This window comes from Barbus barbus (genome assembly GCF_936440315.1).
Source record: "Barbus barbus genome assembly, chromosome: 7".
Lineage (NCBI taxonomy): Eukaryota > Metazoa > Chordata > Actinopteri > Cypriniformes > Cyprinidae > Barbus > Barbus barbus.
Window position 1 is genome coordinate 34,475,705 of NC_136735.1, and position 23,943 is coordinate 34,499,647.

Sequence of the window (23,943 nt, forward strand, 5' to 3'; positions counted from 1 at the left end):
AAACATAAACGTTTTTTATCATTATAGTTTATCTGAAACTGAATGAAAAAAAATCACACAATTGAGTTGCATTACAAAGTTGACATTTACCTGAATGCACCAATAGATGGCGCCTCGAGCACAAACAGGCTCCTTGTTTTGTCCTCCATGTCCTCTTTTGAACCAGTAGAGCATGAGCAGTTCAGAGAGATTGACATGATGCTTATTTCATACATCAAGCTCTTTTACTGTAGCATTCAATGGCACCAAATATCTGAATGCAAAGTATCTGATAACAAAATATAAAAAAGCCATTTATATCAATTAAGAGAACACAAGCACATTTGTAAATAAACTACATCTCATTAAATTAAATTTGAAACGATAAACAACAGCAATAATGAAAATGTTTCTAATGAAGACAAAAGCTATGTAACTTAATAAAATAATAGTTAAATTGTAAAGTAAGCTCATTTTGAGGCATAGTAGATTAAAGAAAATGTCATTAAAGTTTCAAGCAAGCCATTAAATGTGTTTAATATATATATATATATATATATATATATATATATATAAACAGTGAAGAGGCAGGAGAATTTTCATGGCAGGAGAATAATGTAGATGATACAAACTTTAAAGGCAAACAACTGAACTATGTTTTTATTGTGTTTGTTTTATATCATATCTGGTTGAACCCTACATGCATTTAATAAAAATAAAGATAGTGTGTTTTAAGTTCATTCAGGGCACTAACTCAGGGCAATTCACTACTTTACATTTCGCTGAATTAGTGGCTAATTTATATTCTATACTCACATTATATATATATATATATATATATATATATATATACTGACCATTTATGTCAATCCAATGTAGTGTTTTCCCTTCAATACCCTGTTCCTTGTATATATTAAATATTTTATATGGACTGGTTTTATATGTGTTATAGTTTAAATCAAATCAGGATTGATCAGGAACACAAGTAATACTATGATTGTATTAGTGAAGTGAAGTGAGATACTGCCAAGTATGGTGACCCATACTCGGAATTCGTGCTCTGCATTTAACCCATCCAACGTGCACACACACAGCAGTGAACACACACACACCGTGAACACACACCCGGAGCAGTGGGCAGCCATTCATGCTGCTGCACCCGGGGAGCAGTTGGGGTTCAGTGCCTTGCTCAAGGGCACCTCAGTCGTGGTATTGAGGGTGGAGAGAGTGTTTGTTAATCACTCCCCCACCTACAATCCCTGCCGGCCGAGACTCGAACCCGCAACCTTTGAATTACGAGTCCGAGTCTCTAACCATTAGGCCACTACTTCCCCTTATATTCCCCTTATTACTCAAAACATATCTTTTTGGTGAAGCTTTTAAGTTATATTACAGTTGTTTTTGTCATTGTGTTGTCATTGTGATTGTTATTATGGAGTAGTTGTTTCTTTTATTGCTGTTTTATATTATTGTAGCACCTTGAGTGTAAGAAAGGTGCATTATAAATAAAATGTATTATTATTATTATTATTATTATTATTATTATGACACTATATATATATATATGTAGTAACTTTTTTTAAGGCATTTGGCCATAAAAATGAGTTGGCGGAAGACAACCAGTCAAATTCAGGGTTATTATAGATTACTAAAGCTAAAACAATAAAATAATATTTTCATTACATAAAAACAAATACTTACTGAAATGAAATCAAATAAAAAAACATGTTTTAATGAACTGGATAAACTAAAATAACTATAAATAAAACTGAAAGAAATGAATAAAAAATACATTTTTAAAACACAAAAAGTAATAAAAATGACAATAAACAACAAAATTAATAAAACATCATGTAATAAAACATGGCTAACACTGGCCCAGATTCAAACTCAAGTTGGCCACACAAGCACCACGGCATGTGTGCAAACAACTAGGCCACATCCCCAAGTACCACTTTATTTTCAGGGTGGAAAATAAATGTAAAGACCCTTGTCAGGAGGGCTTAAATGATTTACTTCTGCAAAAGCCTTGAGTTTTTACAGTAAGCCGCATGTCTTCTGCCAGCTCAGTAATTGGTGTGTTTGGGTTAAAATACATAATGAGTTCATTAGGGCACATTCCAGTAATCAAAAAGGGTGTCGTTTTAATTACTGGGCTTGTGCCAATCCAAGCGCTCTTACGACTTTTGGAAACCTGTCTTTGTAATTTAATTAAAGTGAACAAATGGCATGCGCAAACTTGGCCCTGGAGGGCAATTAAGACAGAATTGCGAGCGAGCGAACCCCAACTGGACGATTTGCGCCACCTATGTCAGTTAAGTTGATTGCATCGATTTCATTGATTTGCAACAGCTTCAGGCTAATTTCATCTCCCAAGGTGTGCACTCTATCTCCAGAGGCATTATTTATTTATTTATTTATCCATCCACAGTTCACCTCTTCAGATTTTGCCAAGTGATTAGATGAAAGTGTTTCATCAGGGGCAACAAAAATTCTCTTTTGCTAAGGGTGCCATGAGGTTGGGGGACTCAATAACTTTTTATTTGCCTCAGGGTCAGCCCAGGTTGGATGTTATTGATGCTCTTAAATGCATCACAACTCTCTTTAGTCGAGGAGCACAAAATGCTGAGGTAGGCGAGAAAGTGGCCTAGACTAAGGAAAACAACATATGTTTTGAAACCCACTTACATATGCAACATAACGGTCAAATATTCTGGATTGCTTGTGCAACATTGTTGCAAAAATTATTTGATGAGGTTAACATGATATTATTTGAGGTAGCATGCTATTTAAAGTAATAGTTCACTCAAAAAAAAAATGAAAAGAGTTTGTTTCTTCATTGGAATAGATTTGGAGAAATGTAGCATCACTTGCTCACCAGTGGATCCTCTGTAGTGAATGGGTGCCATCAGAATGAGAGTCCAGCTGATAAAAACACCACAAAAGTAATCCACAAGTAATTCACACCCCTCCAGTACATCATTTAAAGTCAAAAGATGTGTGCTAATAAGAAAAAAAATATCCATCATTAAAATGTTATACTGGCCAAAATACATAATCCATAATAACGCTTACTCCAGTGAAAAAGTCCATCTCCTGTTGTCCTTTCACATCAAATTCCACCAACTGTTTTTGCTGGTAAACAGTGCTTGATCTGTGCATATTTCTCTCCTGATTCAGTTGAAATGACTTTTTCACCGGAGAAAGTAATATTATGCATAGAGGACTCATATTTTAGCCAGAGGCAATGATTTTAAGTTTAAAAAAAAAAACACCTTGATGAAATTGTTTCTTACAAACACACAGCTTTTTACGTCACGACATTAATTGATGGACTGGAGTGGTGTGGATTACTTTTGGATTATTGTGATGTTTTTATCAGCTGTTTGGACTGTCATTCTGACGGCACCCATTCACTGCAGAGGATCCATTGGTTAGCAAGTGATGTAATGCTACATTTCTCCAAATCTGTTCTGGTGTCTTATGGTTTCTTCAGTGTAAACCTATAGGATATTTTTATCCTGTTTTATCCTCCATCAGATGAAAATTATAAGTTTCTTCTCAACAAACTACACAATTTGAGGTGTTGTTAATATCTGTAGCATAAACGGTGCAGGATACAGTTTAACGCTTAGGGTTAGAGTTTGTTTCAAATGTCACGATCAATCACGATTCATTGATTCATTGATAATAAAGTCACCTCCTACAGTACAAATCTTGCAACCTTGACACCAAGTCTAGAAATCAGCTTGCCACAAAACCTCAGAAGTCCTTGAACTGTCCTTGCTTACCGTATGTGTATATCTTTTCCATTTTATTTATTTATTTCCACCAGCTTGATCAGTGTGATGGTTACATTTATCTTCTGCTCTGCTGTGATTGGGTCTAATTGGCAGATCAGGACTTCATTAAAGCAGATTAAGTGTGAGGGAAGATGGGCAAAACACAGTGTTGTATCGGTGAACGGGGTGACGTGAAGGAGAGAATTAGCTGATTAAAATGGACAAGCGTGTGGACATAAGGTGGGAGGGGCTGCGGGTGATTGATGGGTAGTTGCAGCAGGTTGAAGTGTTTGGGTAAGGCCTGTCAGCGAGCTGGTGGAGAATGAGTGAGGTGTCTTCATCAATTTAGAGCCATTATCATGTCAAAAGGAGAGATGCCATTTGCATGAGACTGCTTTGCAGGCAATCAATCTCATGCAAGAAAAGTGTGTGTGTGTGTGTGTGTGCATCTATTTCTTTGTATTGTAATGTCTTGCAAACATGCACTATTACTCTGTACACAAATGCATTAAAACTGAGGATTTTGGGGCTAGTTGTCACACAGGGAAGGGCTGTATTTCAGTATTATTAACTAAAACTAATAAAAAAAAAATTAAATACACTTGAATTTATAAAATAATCTAGCCAAGTTAATTTAACTTGACATACTAAAATAACTAGAACTAAAGTTACATTGAAATAAAAATGAATTTTATAGAATAATAAATAAATAAAATGAGATTAACATGTATCAAAATTACTAAAACTTTAATATAAAAAAACTAATTCAAAATTCTAACTATAAAAGTATCTCAAGGATACTAAATAACATTGAACAATACAATTTTAAAGCAATGTTTTGTATTTTAACTTTAAAATATTTAATTGACAAATATTATATAATTTGCAAAATCATTGACAACAACAAATAATAATTTAATACATTCAATAATCATTTTGTTTTAAATAATATTTTTTTTCTATTTCAATAGCCTATATACTGTATATAATGAAGGTACAATTTATTATTATAATAATGAATTATATTTTATATGTAACATTCAATATTTCCTTCATTGATTTATTGTCAGTTTGTGTTCAGTGGACTTTATCTTTTTGTTTTCTGCATCAAAAATTTAAATACAATGGAAAAAGGTATTTTTCACTGCAGTAAAAGTGTGACAACTACCCGCGGTCTTCCATATGCTTAACTGCACAAACTGTCAAACACTTAAAAGTCTTTTTAGGTACTTGTGGCACTTTTGCATTTGTGTTAAGCAGAGGTTATAAACACAAACCAATAAATTCATGCACACCCCTCCCTCACAGAGCATCTTTACCGTAAGCCCGTTTAATTTTCCTGAAATAGGAAGCTGACAGCCGCTTCATATTGATGGAGTGTGAGGAGACAAATGCAAAGATGGAGTGACACGCTGTTATCTGTCCCCCGGACGCTGTTCATCCTCTCATCTCACAAACACACACATTCATCCAGTTACTTTTTAGTATCACTTATCATGATTACAGTGAGAAAGCGGTAACCATTTGCATTAAACACCTTGCTGGAATGTTGACAAAGAACGGTTGATAAGAGTGATATTAGTTGATATGGATATTAACAGTCAAACTGAACCTATAAGAGAGTGTTTAATGGTATTTTTCACCTCTTTACAGCTATATCAAGTTTATAAATCACTGTATGAATGATGCATTTCATGCAGTTGCATTTATAATGCTGTCTGTTTGATTGCTGTGATGTGTAATAATTCAGAAAATCCAATTTGCTATTTGGAAATGCAAATAGATTGAATAAATTGAATAACCTTTATTATCAGTTTTAGTATATCGATTTTTAGAGGATCATACAGCAATGAGGGGAAATGTTGAATGAGGTGATGGAACTCAGGATGGCTGCACCTTTAATGGCTGTAATTATACCAAGTGGATGGTTCCACTGTGGATTACAACCTTCTGCCACAAGCTGAAGTGCTCTGATAAATGAGGGGTGTAATCTTTCAAGACACACAAATACACAGGTTCACACATATGCATGCACATATATGCACATGCATTCATCTCCTTGAAGGTTTGCACAAGAGTATTGTACCTGTCTGGTGAGATGTATTAAGCATTACAGAAATTTCCATGTCATTTGCGTTTTATGTTAGGTGTTTGTGGTTAATGCACAGAGTGTATGGGTAAAACAGAGTAATTTTCTGTTATACTATTCATTGGTGACTCGTTCTGTAGGTTATACACAGGTAAGTGGTGTCATGTGACATCTTCGTTTGCCCATTCATTCAATCGATGTATTCAAAAATGAAGCTACTTGCTGAATGTGCAATCATGTACATAAGTTTTAATATTTTACCTCTATATCGTCATATGGCAGAAAAAGTAAAAGTAGTATGCTGCAAAAAAAGTGACTGTCTTTTTGAGAGAGTAATTGAATCATTCATTCATACGATTCATTCAAAAACAGTCAATAATTCAGAAACTGAACAAGTGACAGTTTTTATGGATCATTGAATCTTTCTCATTCATTCAACGGATTCATTAAAAAGCTGATATATTTAGGAATGAAACGAATGGCTGGCTTTAAGATTGAGCCGCTGAATAATTAATTCAATATTCCTTCAAAAATGGTTGCTCGTTTAGGAACGAAACAAGTGACAAACTTTATGGGTAAGTCAAAAAATTATTCATTAAATCATATGGTTAAAATCTCTGTTTCATTCAAGAAATGATTTTGTTTTCTCGAATATTAGCATTACTGTCTGGCTTATGCCTATATGCAGTCAATTCAATGCCTTGTTGATAACTTGAAATACAATAGTGTTGATATAAATTTTTAAGCAATATCACATGTGCATCAGTTAAAAAAATTAAAAAATCATAAAACCTTTTTGAGAAAATGTCTCCATCTGTAGGCACACAATGGTCTTCTTTAAATCCTAATGAACCCTAATGTTAGTTAGAAAATTAGGCAATGCTATTTTATCATCTCAAGGAATAATGCACCAATTTCATTTCATAAGCAATAATCTTAATTAAAATAGCTTAGAAAAGTAATAGCACACCTTTCATCAACAAGCTGCCAGATTTGAGGTCCATTCATGTCAAACTCAATAAACAAGGTTACTTTGTTCTCAAACGTTACATTTTCAAGGATTATTACAAATTAAATAAACATAAGTAAGTAATCCTCACAACCTTACAAAGGATGTGGCAGATTTTGTGTTAAATCAACAAGTGCCCAAAGTCAAAATTGTATGGCATTTGTGGGGCGTTTAAAACTCATTTCCCCTTCATTAGTGTGTGCAAAGAGAAGCCGAATCCTTGGCAGTGTGCACTGCCTTGATTAAACATGTTGAATGTGTTTCATAAGTGGGCGTGGCTGCTCATTTCAGTCAATTAGCTGCCGGCACCTGCAGGGCCATCTGTGTAAAAAGACATGAACTAATTGACCCATCTTCCTCTGGACGAGTGCGTGAGAGAGGAGGAGAGTGATGAGAGTGATGAACGGCAATGTGTCAGATCGGCACACAGATTAACCTCAGGTCCAATCGAGCACCAGTTAATTAACCCTACTGATGAAACGAACTGAGTATTATATCCCCCAACCGCATCTATCAATGACATCGCTGACTGCCTTCATCTTCAGCAGAGTTTTCAGGAGAGATCCAAGGATTTGGAAGGACCGCAAAGAATGTGTTAAAAAAATATTTATTTAATTAAAATTAAAAAATAATAATTAATGAAAGTAACGGTTGAACAAAGCCAAACATATTGAAATTTAGAAGATCTTAAATTGTTGTATTTGCATAAATCTATTTATTTGATTTTGTCTCTCATTTATTAATCAAGGACTTCAAAATTATTATTATGTATTTGCCATATGTATAAACTTAATAAAATCTAAAATTTTCTCTTTTTTAATTATATTGTCAAACAATGATTGTATAATTACAGTTATGTTATATATTAGATATAATTAAATATGCTGTCTATTATTTTAAAGTGAATAAAGTATCTAAATGGATTTTATATAACTCTAAAATTAAAAGAGTGGTGAATGATAGCAAAGAAATAGCTGATTTCCTGTAAACAATTTCCTTTAAATTAAAGTATTCTATTTTATTGTTTAACTTTTGTCACATTACACATCTGTCCTATCTTTCAAATAATATGACTACATTATATATCTGTTACATCAGTAGTAAAATAGTTGTAAAACATTCTTTAAAAATACCCCCCAGGAGAAAAGTACACAAAATTAGAAATGCATGGATCAGGAAGTTTAAAAATATTTTGTATAGGTGCAGTGATTAATTAAAAAGCAAAAAGGAACCGCTGTCTTGCTACTAACATACAGCAGAGAGCTGTGGCAACATGTGCTCATAAATGATATAATGATTAAAGCAGAAGTCAATATTAGGTTCATTGCTTTCCATACTCTTATATTCTAATGCAGCCGCTCACCAATGCTGTGGCTTTTACCTAGCAACTGTTGATGAATGCCATCCAATAAGAGCTCGAGTGAGATGTTAGACTCCATTTGATCACAGCTAAGGTGACACAGACACTCAATCGAAATACTGCCACCAAAAAGCCATTTGTTGTCCAGACAATTTATGAGGAATTGAATAAAAATTCGTCAGCTTGACTGAGTAATTGATTTTTTCATTTCACAATCCTATAGTCGTCAAAGCTCGACAGTCAGCAGTGAAGTGCAAAACTGGCACATGTTGCAATTTCAACAGGGTTCCTATTGGCAAAACCGTTAGACTGCTTAACTCTATAACCTCAATCTATCAGGTCAATAATTTGGGCATAAAGCTATTCAGACAGACAGATATTGTAAATCAGACTTTCATAGCACTGAAAGAATTTATGTCCCTCTTAGAAGTCTATATTTATGTATGACAAGAACCATATTATAGTCAATATTTGAAGTATTTCATGTGCATTGAAGAACAATTTTTGGTTCTTCAAAGAACCTTTTAGTGAACAGTTCTTGAACCATCATTTATTTTAATATTCTAAGGAACCTTTTTCCGCTATATAACCTTCAGTGCAATGGAAAGGTTCCATATGTTTGAGGGTCATCATGGAACCAAAGATGCCAACAAAGAACCTTTATTTTTAAGAGTGTATTTTATTTAAATTTGTATTTATTTTATTTTATTGGATGAACATTTGTATACGGTTATCTTGACATATACAGTCCACAGAATAACAAGAGCCATTTCTACCTGATCTGACTGATAAAAATGACTTCTGTTGATGTTAATTGTTTGATTCAGACATATTAAATTATATAAATAAGCCCGTTAATTTATATTAAACACTTTTTAGGTTACCTAACAAAAATTCCTTACAGTATTTAATTGCATTGTATTGTATTTTATTACAATGAAAGTCAATGGAGAAATAGTTTGGACCCAACGTACTTGAGTTCCACAGAAGAAGGAAAATCACACAGGTTTGAAATGACGTGGGTAAATAAATCATTTTGGGTGAACACAATTTCTATTTTAGCATAAACTAAAAAGACACATTTTTGCTAAATGATATTATGCTGCTTTTGCATCACTTTCAAAGTGAAATCTGCAGGTAGTAAATATCTAAAACTTTTATGATGATGATGTTCATTTGGGGGAAGTCGTGGCCTAATGGTTAGAGAGTCGGACTCGTAATCGAAAGGTTGTGGGTTCGAGTCCCCGGCCGGCAGGGATTGTAGGTGGGGGGAGTGAATGTACAGCGCTCTCTCCACCCTCAATACCACGACTGAGGTGCCCTTGAGCAAGGCACCGAACCCCCAACTGCTCCCCGGGCGCCGCAGCATGGCTGCCCACTGCTCCGGGTGTGTGTTCACGGTGTGTGTGTGTGTGTGCATTTGTTCACTACTCACTGCTGTGTGTGCACTTGGATGGGTTAAATGCAGAGCACCAATTTCGAGTATGGGTCACCATACTTGACAATACGTCACGACTTTACTTTTGACTTTTACTTTTTTTTTTCATATCACAGCAGTTCAGAAATGAAAAGTCAAGTGAGTGGCGCTAAAAGGTTAAAGATCTATTGTGTTTGAAATTAATTTACTACCTACACTAAATCCTACCCTGATTCTAACCAAAAGCAAACGTGAGATAAAAACACATTTGCTGAAGCAACCGTGCAAATGTCAAAATGCATGAATCTATTAGTCATGCACTACAGTAAAAGTGTTTTGAGGTCATATTGTGCAAGGAACCATGCTAAAGTCTTCATTAATCGATAATTTGTCCCCCGTGATCATAACTTGTGTTAAAAGGAGTAAAAGGTATTTTTTCAATAAGCCTATGTTGCTTAATTAATACTTAAGAATTAAAAATTTTACTGAACCTTAGCAAAGATCACTGATACAATCACAACCTGTGATCTTCTATGATTCTTTTGAAAATACATTTTCTTCACAAATACTTTAACTCAACACATGCCCACCAAAATGTCCATTTTGGTCCAACAGATGGTTATTCTTTCACTCTTTATCAGTGTGATGTCCACTAAATAGATGTCCTGTTTGTGCATATCCATGCAAATTTTTATCAAGGACAGATTGAAGTGGTTAATAGATGGTGTCAACATCTGCTGCCCACACACACTCACATTTTAACATAACATGTCTATATCATTAATCAAGCCATTTAGGCGCTGTGTGAGCTGTCACAATTGTTGTCTGGGAAGTCTTCAATTCTCGCAGGTCATTAGAGGGAACGTGTGAGAGAGACAATAGAAGAATAGAGAGGGCTGGTGGTGCATTGTTCTCTGAGGGTTGTTCTCTCGTAAGATGTGGAGATAAAGCTTTCAGACTGGGGAGGCAAAGAGAGGTCAATGTCTAAGCGGGAGATGTTTCCCACCCTTCTCACAGAATGACTTGAGCTGCATTATTCAGTCAAACTACTCAGAAAATCCATTGTGTCTAGGATTAAACTACAGAGAAACACAAATGATCTTATTGGTTAGTATCAGAATTATATTTGAAATGTATGAAATAAATCCTATGAAGGAAATAGCTAACTAATTTTGGAAATTGAATGCAAGCTGAAATAAAACATAATATGAATATGAGATTACAAACTTAAACTTACATGAAAATGATAAAGGTTGTATTGGCAACTAACTATAATAAATATACTAGAAAATACCACTATATACTATAACAATACTATAAATAAATGTACTATACAAATTATTTAAATTGTAAATAAAGGTTATTGGAAAAATACCATTTCAGTAAACTCTAATTGAAAATTTCACATTTAATTCAAGGTGTTTTTTCTTTGTTATTATTTGCCATTTCAGAGTGAAAATTGTTTATACATCATTTTTTCAGAGCAAGTTAAGTATGAAATATAAATCAATTTAAGCTGAAATTAAATGACATAAAAACTGACAAACCCACATTAATAATAAAAATTTTAAACAATTAAAATTGATATAAAAATAAAAGCTAAAATGATTTATATTATAATAGTATATAAAAAGTATTAAAATAACTCAAATCTACTTAGAAATATAAAAATAAATTATACAATTGACAAACGCACATAAAATAGTGCTTAAAACGTACTAAAATTAAAGTCAAAACTGAACATTTAAAAATAAAATCTAACAAAATATCAATAAAAGCTATAATAGTTTCTAAATCATGCTAAATTAACTGTAAGTGTGTTGTGTGTATTTATTATTCATGCATTATTCACAAATGGTGGGACCAATTACACATTTTATTATTAATGGTTAAGGGTTGATTATTTATGGTTAAGAAGTACACTAACAATTTGGATGATATAACTGAGAATGACACTGATCAAGTATCATGATGACTTGCAATCAAAAGACCAAAGGTCACGTCATTCAGCGATTATGAAACGATTAGGTAGGTTATATCCACTTAATTCAATAATCAATTTAAATGTAATGCTTGTAATATTTTGCATTAAAGTCATTTATAATGCAAGCTACCCAAAGGCAACAGTTTTCAGTGAATCTGTGCTACAGCACAGGTACATTTTTTTAATTATTCTCATAATTGCCTTGAACTTATATTTGACATTATAAGTCGTAGGTCTCAATTATTTCCCTGTAACAAGTTGAAAGCGTTCCGACTCCATCTCAACCAAAGGTTGCCATTCTCAGACAAATGAGCCAATAAAGGCCACACTTACTGTGTGCTAATGACTTTAACTTCCTCATTGACTCATATGTCACTTTACCGCCCAGCTTCAAAGGCGATATATTGTAATCCATCGCAAAACCAACATCAATTAGCACATATGCTGTGGGTAAGTACCTAGAAAGGGAGATAATGAAAGATTAGTGAGAGCGGGAACCGGACAGCAGGATACACTGGGAGAAAGGAAACTTCAAAGCCCTAGGCTTCTCTCTTAAGGGAAGAGATAATGGTGCGTTGAGATAGCAGGGATATCAGGGTGAAAGTAATTATGTCTTCTTGTCTGTGATTGGTACAATATGGGTTGTTTATCTACAAGCACACAATGAGGCCCTTGTGTGGGGCCATAAAAAAACCTGGTTGTTAAAGGCGGCCCATTAAACCGCCATAAAGCTCACTCCATCTCTGGAAGCGTAAGGTGTGTTTGTTACCTGCGTGGAAAAAACAAACAGGTCGCTCATCTGCAGAACCGTTTGAACTTTTAACATACAGAACATGCTTGTGTGTTTTAATTTAAGGAAGGTTGTTTTTTTTTTTTTTTGTCAAATACCAGACTTTCAGAAATATGCTCTCAAAAACAATGATAAGTGAATGATCAAGATGAAATAAAAAGCTTAACTTAAAAAAAAAAAAAAAAATTCCATTTGTGACCCTGGACCACAAAACCAGTCTTAAGTGTCAATTCTTTCAAAATTATCTTTCCATTAATGTTTGGTTTGTTAGGATAGGACAATATTTGGCCGAGATACAACTATTTGAAAATCTGGAATCTGAGGGTGCAAAAATAAATCAAAATATTGTGAAAATCACCTTTAAAATTGTCCAAATTAAGTGCTTAGCAATGCATATTACTAATCAAAAAGTTTTTATATATTTACGGTAAGAAATTTACAAAATATCTTCATGGACCACGATCTTTACTTAATATCCTAATGATTTTTGGCATAAAAGAAAAATTGATCGTTTTGACCCATGCAATGTATTTTTGGCTATTGCTACAGATATACCCCAGCGACTTAAGACTGCTTTTGTGCTCCAGGGTCACATTTATGAGTGAGAAACTGACATTATCTTTTATGATAAATATTAAAAATAACCTCTTATCTATTATCTTACACTTTTAAAAGGATTACAATTTTGAAACAGATTTCTGTGATAAGTTTATTTGCTTTTTTGCAAGATTATTATAATGCTTATTATTTGTAACACCTTTAAACATGAATTTGCGGCAAAACAGTTTATTGTTATTATTTATATATTATATTGTATTGTATTGTATTATATTATAGTACTAGATTATACTAGATTTTAAAGAACTTGATCTATTACCATTTTTAAATTATCAAACAAATTTCTTTAAATTTTCATATTATTATATGTATTAATACTCTGTTTATTTACATTATGATGTTTTTACCTTGTTTGACCTTCAGACTTCAGAATAGTTTATTCTATTCTATTCTATTCTATTCTATTCTATTCTATTCTATTCTATTCTATTCTATTCTATTCTATTCTCACTTCCTGGAGGATGATGCCAAAAAAGAGCTGTAGCTTTTGTTTTCTCAAAAGACTAACAGGATAGAAAGTGCATGAGGACACAGGAAAAAAAAAAAAAAAACTGATGACCTGTTTAAACAATATTCTAAAGAAAACATGTTTAGAGTAAAATATTTAATTAAGGAAAAAAAAAAAAAAACCACACTTGGAATCTTTTGTAATAAATAGCCAGTTTGTGTCGTCAGATGTTAGTGCTGCACCTGGAGTCAGTTAAAATCAATGTAAACAATACAATTTTCATTCTTGACAAAATCAAGTTAATATTAAACATCATTTAATTAATGTGTAATTAAACAATAATTAATGTTAATAAATATTCAGTCAATACATATACTGCATGATATACTGCAAAAATGACCATGTTTAAAAAAAGTTACAGTGTAAAAAAGACCATGTTTTCAGACGGAGAGGACAGGAGGTGTCATGGCTATCTTTGAAGTCATCTTATCTGAATGAATGACTACTTCCTGAGCCATCACAGAGTCATCGTAGCCATGGAAAAACTGATCAACATAATAAAGCCACATCCTTTAATCCCAGCCTAGATGAATTTATGAGTCTCGATGAGCCACAACAGATAAAAGCATATTAAGTTTAGCTGCACAAATTACACTGAAGGTACAAATCGAGGACAACAACATTGATAAATAATGATTTTAATGATTATTTTCTGGCATTTGGGTAAAAGCTGGACATTTATCAGCGTTCAGAAGCAATGCCAGGAAAGCACCTGTCCTCAGAGATGTGTTCAGAGCAGGAATAATTAGTATAATGCATTAGATGAAACCTCACGCTCATTTTTCAAAAGTTGGTACACTAAAAGGGCTCGTGAATGGCACACGTTTAAGAAAACATCTAATAATAAACTCGATTTTTCTTTTTCTGATATAAGTGGTTGAGCTTGTCCAAGCAAATAGTAATATTTCAGGATATTATTATTGCTCCAGACAAACTTGACAAAACGTTTTTTTTTTTTTTTTTTTTTTTTGCAGTGTAAAATAAAAAATAACCATACTGGACTGGAATTTGGGTCATGCTAATCAGACGTCTGTTTAATTTCCACTCAAATAAAAGAAACCGCTGACTCAGTATCTTATGACCTCTCTTTGATCCTCTGTCTAAGACGTCCGCCGGTCATGACTGTGTGATCTTTGCTGAGCTGCGATAATGACCCCAAAATATGCCTGTAATCGGTGATAAGGCCTTTAATGTTCTGTAAACTTGACAGGTACTAAAGTTTACAGGCCTAAAATTAAATGATAAACTTTGACTTTGAAGGGAGTATAGAGACTACACTGTGATAAGTTCATCCAAACATGTAAATTTGCTGAAAATTTACTCACCCTCAGCCCATCCAAGATGTAGATGTAAATCATTAAGAAATGTTTAACTTTTAAACCATTGCTTCCTTCTAAAATAGTCCCCTGAAAAGTAAAATGGCTTAAAGATTGATTTGTTTCTTACTAACATGCAGTTTTTTGCTTCACAAGACGCTAATTAATGGACTAGAGGGATGTTGTGGATTATTGTGGTGTTTTTATCAGCTGTTTGAACTCTCATTCTGACGGCACTCATTCACTGCAGTGCATCCATCGGTGAACAAGTGATGCAATGCTAAATCTCTTAAAAAATAAATAAATAAATAAATAAAACTTAAGATGAAGAAACTCATCTACATCTACATATTTTCAGCTTTTTTCTTTCTTCATTTTTAGGTGAATTATTCCTTTAAGGCACTGTGTCAATGCATGTTTACATGTAAACTATACATAAACATGCATATAAGCATTGGTCTAACTCTGTACTATAAAACTTGGAACATCCCATCTGTAGTCAATTTGAAAATGAAAATGGAATATCAATAAAAACTAAAACATTTCTCATGAATGAATTTGGACTATATTTATTCATTTTAAAGCTACATCAACAATTAAGGAACTTTTAAGTAGAAACATCTGAGTCAAACTTAATTCTTAACTGAAACATAAAAAGGTAGAGGCCTATTAAGTCACCTGTGAAACAGCAAGGCCATTTAGAAAGAACATCATAAAATACAGTAAAATTCACCTGTTTACCGTAGCAAAATACTGTAAATCAGTATCATTTAAACATTTAGTTAAACATTTTGAGTCCAAAAAATAAAAGATGAATATTCTCAGCCTCCACAGTCATTTATGCATTTATGCAGGCTATATGTCGTCTTGTTTTAGCATTGGCTGTCATTGCACTGAAGCATGCGACAGCCCTGAGCTACTAAACGCGGCCGGCGGGGCCACCGCTTGCATTGATTCAATTTAATTTGCGCACCTCTGTCACGGGGTGCCAATGACGGATTTACCAGTGGCCGGCCTGTTTAAATTACTTTTAAATCATAAAAGCAGCGCAACGACCGAGGGGAGGGAGAGGTTGCTGCACAGGAATATGATTTCTCTCGAGCAAATTAGCTCTATTAATTTGTCCCAGACCTAGTGAGCTGCTTATCTGGACAGCATTTGTGTTGTAATTATTATTATTTTTAAATCGTAGGCCTAATGCAAAAAAAAAAACGTGCTGTCTATTTTGGACCGCAGACCGGCGCTCATTTGCGGGATAGAGAGGCGGGCCGCTCCAATCTTCTCGGGTCAAGGAGAATATATTAGTCTCGGCCTCATGTCCCCTTTGTAGAGCCTGTTTTCCATGTTATTAATCCACCGTCCACTGCCGTTTCGTGTAGTAGGCAATATTTAAAATAACAATTGCGAATTTCAATTCATTTCGTCTCGATTTATTGCGTGTTTACGACAAGCAGTTCATGGATGAAATGAAGGTTTTGAATGGATTGCCTTTCATTTATTTATTTTATACAGATCTACAACGTTTTTATTATTTGTATTTTTCCCCATATAACGCATAGCCCACGGAGTGTTTGCACTTGGATACAGAAGATTGCAGACTAGCCTGTATTGTTTTATTTTTACTCTACAACGTCTGGTTTTTTTTTTTTTTTTGCGTCTGTTTATGCGTTTTCGTATCTGTTCTGTCTTCAATTTATTTAAAGGCATCTTAAGACCCCTCATATGATAAATGCTCAAGTCCATGAAAATTACTAACAAACTTTATTTACGTAGCAATGCTATCTCAAAAGATTAATAAATGCAATTAGGCTATTATTATTATTATTATTATTAATGTTGGCTATATTGGATATTGGATGCATGCAGTTAGAGCTATTTACCTGATCTGACTTTGCATTTAAAATTATTGTACGTCTAAATCAAAATGGTCTGGAAAATGTAGTCATTCTAAGTAATTAAATATTTGAAATCAATTACTTAATATACAGATGTCACCATATATTAACGGACACCTTTTTTTCAAACTCTTTAAGGCTGCAAATAGGCTATTTGACGCACTGATAAGAGTCAATCATAAATATATAGGCTAATGCACAATTCTATGGACTACATGTAATGTGAAGTCGTAAAATGCAATTATCTTGATATTATAGCTGAGATTCTTAAAATAAGTCGTAAAAAATATTGCATAACATATTAGTTTTAATATGTAGCCTTGGACAACTGCTCAGTGAGATTATACTTTTTTTAAATCAGATATTGAATAATAATAATAATACATTAGCCTATACATTATATTTCATATTATACAATTACTTTATAATTATAATTTACATGCTTCAGGTCTCAGAAATAGTGTCAGCATCGTCATCTTAAACAATAAGTAAATAAACAGCGACAAGAAATTAGTATTTGTTTTTGTTTTTAATGATTTTTGATTATTTAAAAAATCTTGATGAGATACCTTAAACTCGCAATAAGTGCAATTAATTGAGTTACTGGTGAGCCACAGAGAGATGGCTCCGCTCTGATGTTGGTTGAGGAACACATCTCAGTCCAAGGACGTGCTCGAAGTGTCTGTACTACAGTATGATTAGTTAATTAGAAAAATGTCAAGTGATCGACTGCCGCAGGACATCCTCTGCAGCCAATCAGCGCTCACACAGGCGTTATGAGTGAGCCGTGAACGCGCGGGGAGGTTCAGAGAGCAGCGCAGATGACAGAGATACAGTTCTAAACAAGAGAGAGCGTCAGTATATATATAGTACGATTAAGCGCTCATATCCTTTCTGGGCGAGTTTTGTTTTTCTGTGCGTACAAGTTTAGAGATAGGCTGCTTGAATTAGCCTACTCTGGGCGTCACATGGTTCCAAATGGGTAAATATCAGTAAGACTAAACTCTAAATATCCATTTTAATAAAACAGAAAGTATCAGTAATCGCGATTAAAACGCATGCATCTGTGCGTAAAACGCAGCTATCCAAGTGTTTTCCTGCAACTCCAAACACCCTAAAAGCGTTGCAATGGAAAAATCAAAGAACTTCAGGATCGACGCCCTTCTGGCTGAAGAACCACATCGAGGGACCCGTGAAGTATCACCTGGACTGAGCAGCGACAGCCCGACGGGCAGCCCGATGTCCTGCAGGCGCGCCGAAACTCCGTCCCCGCGCGGGACCCCCGGTACCATACACCTCCAAACCGGAATCATACCTAAACCAGGGCTGCTCAATCTCCCATACCCAGGACTCACTTCGCTTCCAGGCATGTACACGACGCCCATGTACCCCATTTCAGCTTTGGGAGGTCAGCACCCTGCCCTAGCGTACTCGGGTTTTACGCAGCTGACGCAGCCGTACCCGGAACAGCTGAAGGCGGCGGCGATGGCCGGATCTTTACCGCTGGAGCACTGGATACGAGCTGGCATCATGGTACCACGACTGCCCGATTACACCTGTGAGTGGGGTAGCATTCAGATGAGTGGGTAACAATTTATTAAGTCACTAATAAACATTACATATTTCTTAACACATAAAAAGTTACTGTCCATAGAAAATCGAATATGCACTGAAAAAGAAAAAGAAAAAAAGTGTATAGTAACATTTTTCACTCAGAAATGCTAGTAATTTTCACAATTCATAGCAAAATCTTTTTTTACAGTGCATAAGAATAATGCAAGTTTTATGACATTTATTACTATTTTGAATGCATGAATTTAAATTCTGTTCAGCATTATATATGACTGAATAATGTTTGTTGTTCATGAAATTTGAGTGACACTTTTTAACCTTTCATTAATAACTCAACATAATAATCTGTTCAAAAACCTGATGTACATTTACATGTGAACAAACCTATACTGAATATAGAATTTAAAATGTATATTAGTTTATTGACATTTACCTGTTTAAATATCAATAACTGAATGATCTGTAAAGAAATACATAATACAATAATATTATTTTTAATTATAATATCATTTCAAAGTTCTTAAAGTTCACTTAAAGGTCAAAAACTGGTTTGAACGTTTTTCAAAATAAATAATGCTTTATTCCAGTTATGAAATTCCCAATTCACATGAGCAAATTACAGTTTTTATGTAATTAAAAATGACAAAAGCATCTGATATAAATGGGGGGGAAACAGAATAAGGCCTCCCTTATTATTTGTACACCTCCATCATTATAGCATCATTACTGTCATACACCAAATTGTGTTGCATTACCGCCATTGTCAGTTTGAAAGCAAATATTGTAAAAGCTCATGAGATCCTTTTCAACATAATCAAAGGTGAGGAAAAGCAAACAGAGAGAGAGATGTGCTTACACACCTGTGACTCTTGAAAGACCTGGTGTTAATTTGTCACTAAGCAATTATGATGTTTATAACTCCTGTTTGATGGATTATTAAACTGAAATCATGGTGGTCACATGTGGCAAAATTAGTTTGCTGAATTACATATGACAATCTAGGTGCCTAAATGATAAGACAGTATCAGGAAATTATGACTATATATTAGTTATTTCTCAAATTATTTGCAATTAAAAATAGTTAATAATTAAAATACAAGGAAACATTTTTACAAACTGAAAGCAGAAATTTTAAATACATAATATAATCAAATAAACAACATTAATAATATGTTGTGAACAACGAATAGCCAATATATTTTACCAGACATTACACTCTTCATAGACATGATTGAAAGGTTATATTATCCTTGGATAGTTAAAGAAACGACAACTCAACAATAAAGTCATTCTGACACTCTAACTGAACAATGGTCCACACTGTGTTACCAGGATTTACACCAAACTGTAATAATATAATTTTATTTTTAGCTTCTTTATAAAGCCATAAATGTCAGCTCGATGGAAATTGTCTTTGTGTGAGAGAGAAACTATAAACAAACACCTTAAACATACTGTAGTTCATCAATAAAATCCCAAAAGCGTTCATTGAATTTTCATTAAGTTAATGGCTTGCTCTTGCGTTTTATGGCCGCCCAGCCCTGCTTCCTCTGTGTTTAACAATAAGCTGCTGTAAAGCTATTATGGTAAATGATAGCTGCAAATTCTGGGCTTTCTTTTGTGTGTGTGTGTGTGACCCTGCAAGTCCTTGACATTATATAAAAGAGACAAAAATCTCATAAAAATCATCTAGATGTGGATTACAGTACCTTGCATCCCTTTTGGCTTGTGCTTAATTTTTATATACAGGCACAAGAGGCCTGTTATTAATTTGGAACAGATTTACAGTTTTAGCAATGACGTTAGTACAGGCTTTTAAGTAAAAAATGCTGCAAAATGTTTATGCTTTTAGTTTAAAGTTTATATTAGATCAGCATAAAGTTATGTTAAACTGCAGCAGAATAATTGCACTTGTTAGCAGTGCCCAGGCTTGAACAAACCCCTAACCCTAAAGATCTGAACCACATCTGAGTAACAGAATATCACCTGAATGTGGCAGGAAACCACCTAATATTCACTCATTATAGAATCATTCTAGCATTAAAACCACACATTGAAACATTCATTTAAAGGTCTTTTGTGTGTAATCTGTTCATAATTTATGTTAGGATCTATTAATGTCCTCATTCTTTCTATTTGTCTTACAGCCGCCCCCCAGTCCGGTTTGATGGGTAAATGTCGTAGGCCACGGACAGCATTCACCAGTCAACAACTACTGGAGCTGGAAAACCAGTTTAAACTTAACAAGTACCTTTCCAGACCCAAACGCTTCGAAGTGGCCACATCTCTCATGCTGACTGAGACACAGGTAAAGGAGTGTGAAAGTCAGAGGGAAAAAAAAATGAAATATCTTAGGGAAAATACACGGCAACACCAATGTATCGTTCAATGCTTTGGGATTTGTACGATTTTTAATTGTTTTTAAAAAGTAGTTACTTATGCTCATCAAGGCTGCATTTATTTGATTAAAAATAAAACAGTATTGTGAAATACTACTACAATTATAAATAACTGTTTTCTATTTGAATATATTTTAAAGTGTAATTCATTCCGATGATCAAAACTGAATTTTCAGCATCATTACTCCAGTTTTCAGTGTCACATGAACCTTCAGAAATTATATTCTGATTTGATACTCAAACATTTCTAGTTATTATCAACATTAAAAAAAGGAAATAAATACATTATATATATATCATTTTTTTTTATTTTTGTGAAAACAATCATTTTCTGGATTATTTGATACATTTAAAAACTTTATAAAAGTCATTACTGTCACTTTTGATTAATTCTAATTTATCCTTCCTGAAAAAAAGTATTAATTTCTTTTGAAAATTGTATATGTAACCGTATTGACAGTATATAGTATTTAAATAGCACTGAATATCCAATGCTTTTTACACTGGACAAAATAAATAGTAAAAATATCATGTTAATTTTGCAGTATTTAATAGGATGGACAAACAAAATAAACAAAACATCACTGTAGTGTCTAAAAACCATGATTCCATAAATTCTTTTCTATATTTCTCTATTGGTTTACTGATAGAAAATGGTTATTTTGCTGCTAACCTTCTGGGACTGTATGTAAAACAGGTCAAGATCTGGTTCCAGAACCGCCGAATGAAGTGGAAACGCAGTCGTAAGGCTAAAGAACAGGCCGCGCAGGTCGAGGTCGATCGCCAACGCGGGGGAACCAAATCGACCAATGAGAGGCCAGGAAGGGACGGCCGCAGGACCATCGCTCAGAGTGTGGAGGAGCACGAGGAAGAGGACGATCTTGAGGAGGATGATGAGGAAGATGAGGAGGAAGGGCAACACAAATTCATAAACGACAACCTTAATGTACCATGTTCCACAGACTTTCTGCACCACGCGTCTGCGCTAAGATACCACCCCGACAGCCCGTTCTCTGAGGACGACATGGAGGAGGTGGGAGGAGGCGACAGGAAGATTGGGGCAGGGTTATGAAAAGAGATTTATATGGACACTGAATAAAATCGCAGCAGCATTACAGCCCTGTGTTGTGGTCTGACTGTGGCAACAGTGAAATTAAAGAACAGAGACTATAAATGCCAAACTATTTAGCCACTGAAAGACTCACGAAAAGCCAACCACCAGAATGAGTTTCACCAATATGTGATGGTGTTGGTAAGTACAGGTGCCAATGAAACTCAAACAGAGTAAATATTAAAATATAATAATAAACATTCAAGCTGTGTTCCAAAACTTGTAGACAGCAAAGGGCATCACAGAATATCTTTCTCTCTCTTTCTTACACACACACACACACACACACACACACACACACACACACACACACACACACACACACACACACACACAATAAATGCAGCCTTGGTGAACACAATAGACTTCAAAAACATTAAAACATCCAACCCATATCTTTTCAATGATAGTGTGTATATCATTCATTCAATACCATAAAAAAATAATAAACAATTTAACATTGTCTCTTTTACCTAATATTTGCTATATAGAATAACATTTTGCTAACTTAGCAACATTCCAACTTTAACCGCTGTTCACATGAGGTGTGCTATTTGTGTGGCACATGAAAATGCTGCCTATGTAGAGCATTTCAAATTAGTCACTTACCAGATTTCACTTTAATTAGCAGCAAGGCAGCTCACGAGGTTCTGGAACAGAGCTTTGATTACAATTTCTGATTCAATGTCTGAGAGCTATGTCTTGCTTCTACAAGACGTAAATGTTAATTTATTGTTTTTGTTCATTGTAAATAGCATCAGATGTGCAGTTTTTGATGTGCTTCATAGCTACATCCACTAAACATACAATAACTCTGTAAATTAAAACTTTCTTAAGTGCTGGTTTTAGAAAATCTAAATGACCATTCTTAATACATATCTGGTCTTACTGTGCAAGATTCATAAGTGCACATTATTCCAAAGAAATAATGTAAGCATCTTTTTTGAAATCTTACAAATTACAGATCGATAGCAAAAAATGGCAAAATGATCTGAAATAGATGCATTGACCCTGGAGATGCTCTGGAGGGTGAGTTTGTCCTTCACCTTCCATGTCCAGGTCAGAAATTTGGTGGTCGTGGTGTTTCATTGTGGTATGAAACAGGCACTTTTCATAATCCAATCAATTCCTAAGACTACAAGGATGCACTCATTATAGTACAACAAAATGTCTTTCAAATGTAGGTAGTTTCATGTGGTGTCAAACCAGAACAACTGCAAGGCATTAAATCAGCTTGAAATACATTGTATTAGAATTCACTTATATGTTTGCTTTGTTGAAAGGCACAACGTGCATATAAATATTTATTTTGCATTAAAAGTATGCCCTTTTTTTTTTACCTTCTCTCCACTTCTCATACATGCGTCATTTACTTGTGTGATGGAAAAGAGCTGGAGGCATGTATATTTCTACATTCATATGTGGCTCAATGTTTGTTCACTTTAATGTTATTTAAGAAAGTCAAAGTCTGTAATTTATTTCCATTGAAAGATGCAAGGGAGGTCGATACACTGCTATAGCAATGTTATATTTGTTGCTGTAAATAGCTGCAAATAAATGAAATGAAAAACAAAACCGTGGAAATGATTGTGTTCAAAATCTGAATAAAGCTTCCTTTCAAAGGCGGTAGTCTATATGGAGGTAGGATTGCTAGTAATATTTGTTTAGCATTCTGTACAGCGTGAAGATTATGCTACACTATGACTTTAAAGGTGATCGTTAATTATCCAAAAGTTATTTAGATATTTTTGTGATATATATGTTATTATATAACGACAGTACTTTTCATGTTTTTCCAATGTCCCCCTGATTAATCACAGCGTGCACGAGAAGCGTAGTATTGCTGTGTTTCCTCTTAAGGCCAATGCAATTTCTGTTAGCGTGGATGCACAAAAATGCATGCTATGACATAACTTTAGTGGTTAATGTTTGAAAACTCTAACCAAATTAATACCTATTTAATATGTATTTATTTCAACATAGTAAAAAAATATATCTAGTAAACATATTTTCAAATATAATATTTATGTTTAACAGAATAACATCCGACTTACACATAATTGCATCTCATGGAGTGGTTGAAAGAAGCAAATTACTTAACGGGATAGTTCACC

At 34.1% G+C, this 23,943-nt stretch overlaps 1 protein-coding gene across 2 annotated transcripts; it reads left to right on the top strand.

Annotated features, from left to right (window-relative positions):
• Nucleotides 1-17,875: 17,875 nt before the first annotated feature.
• mnx2b (motor neuron and pancreas homeobox 2b) lies at nt 17,876-21,790 on the top strand (the record flags this gene model as incomplete). Of its 2 annotated transcripts, none has more annotated exons than XM_079420560.1 (3): nt 17,876-18,329; nt 20,467-20,627; nt 21,416-21,790. In XM_079420560.1, the coding sequence occupies 3 exons, from the start codon at nt 17,876-17,878 to the stop codon at nt 21,788-21,790; spliced, it is 990 nt and encodes a 329-aa protein (XP_079276686.1). The 2 variants fall into 2 exon arrangements, with proteins under 2 accessions (XP_079276686.1, XP_079276687.1); XM_079420561.1 differs by having other exon boundaries at nt 17,876-18,305.
• Nucleotides 21,791-23,943: the final 2,153 nt, after the last annotated feature.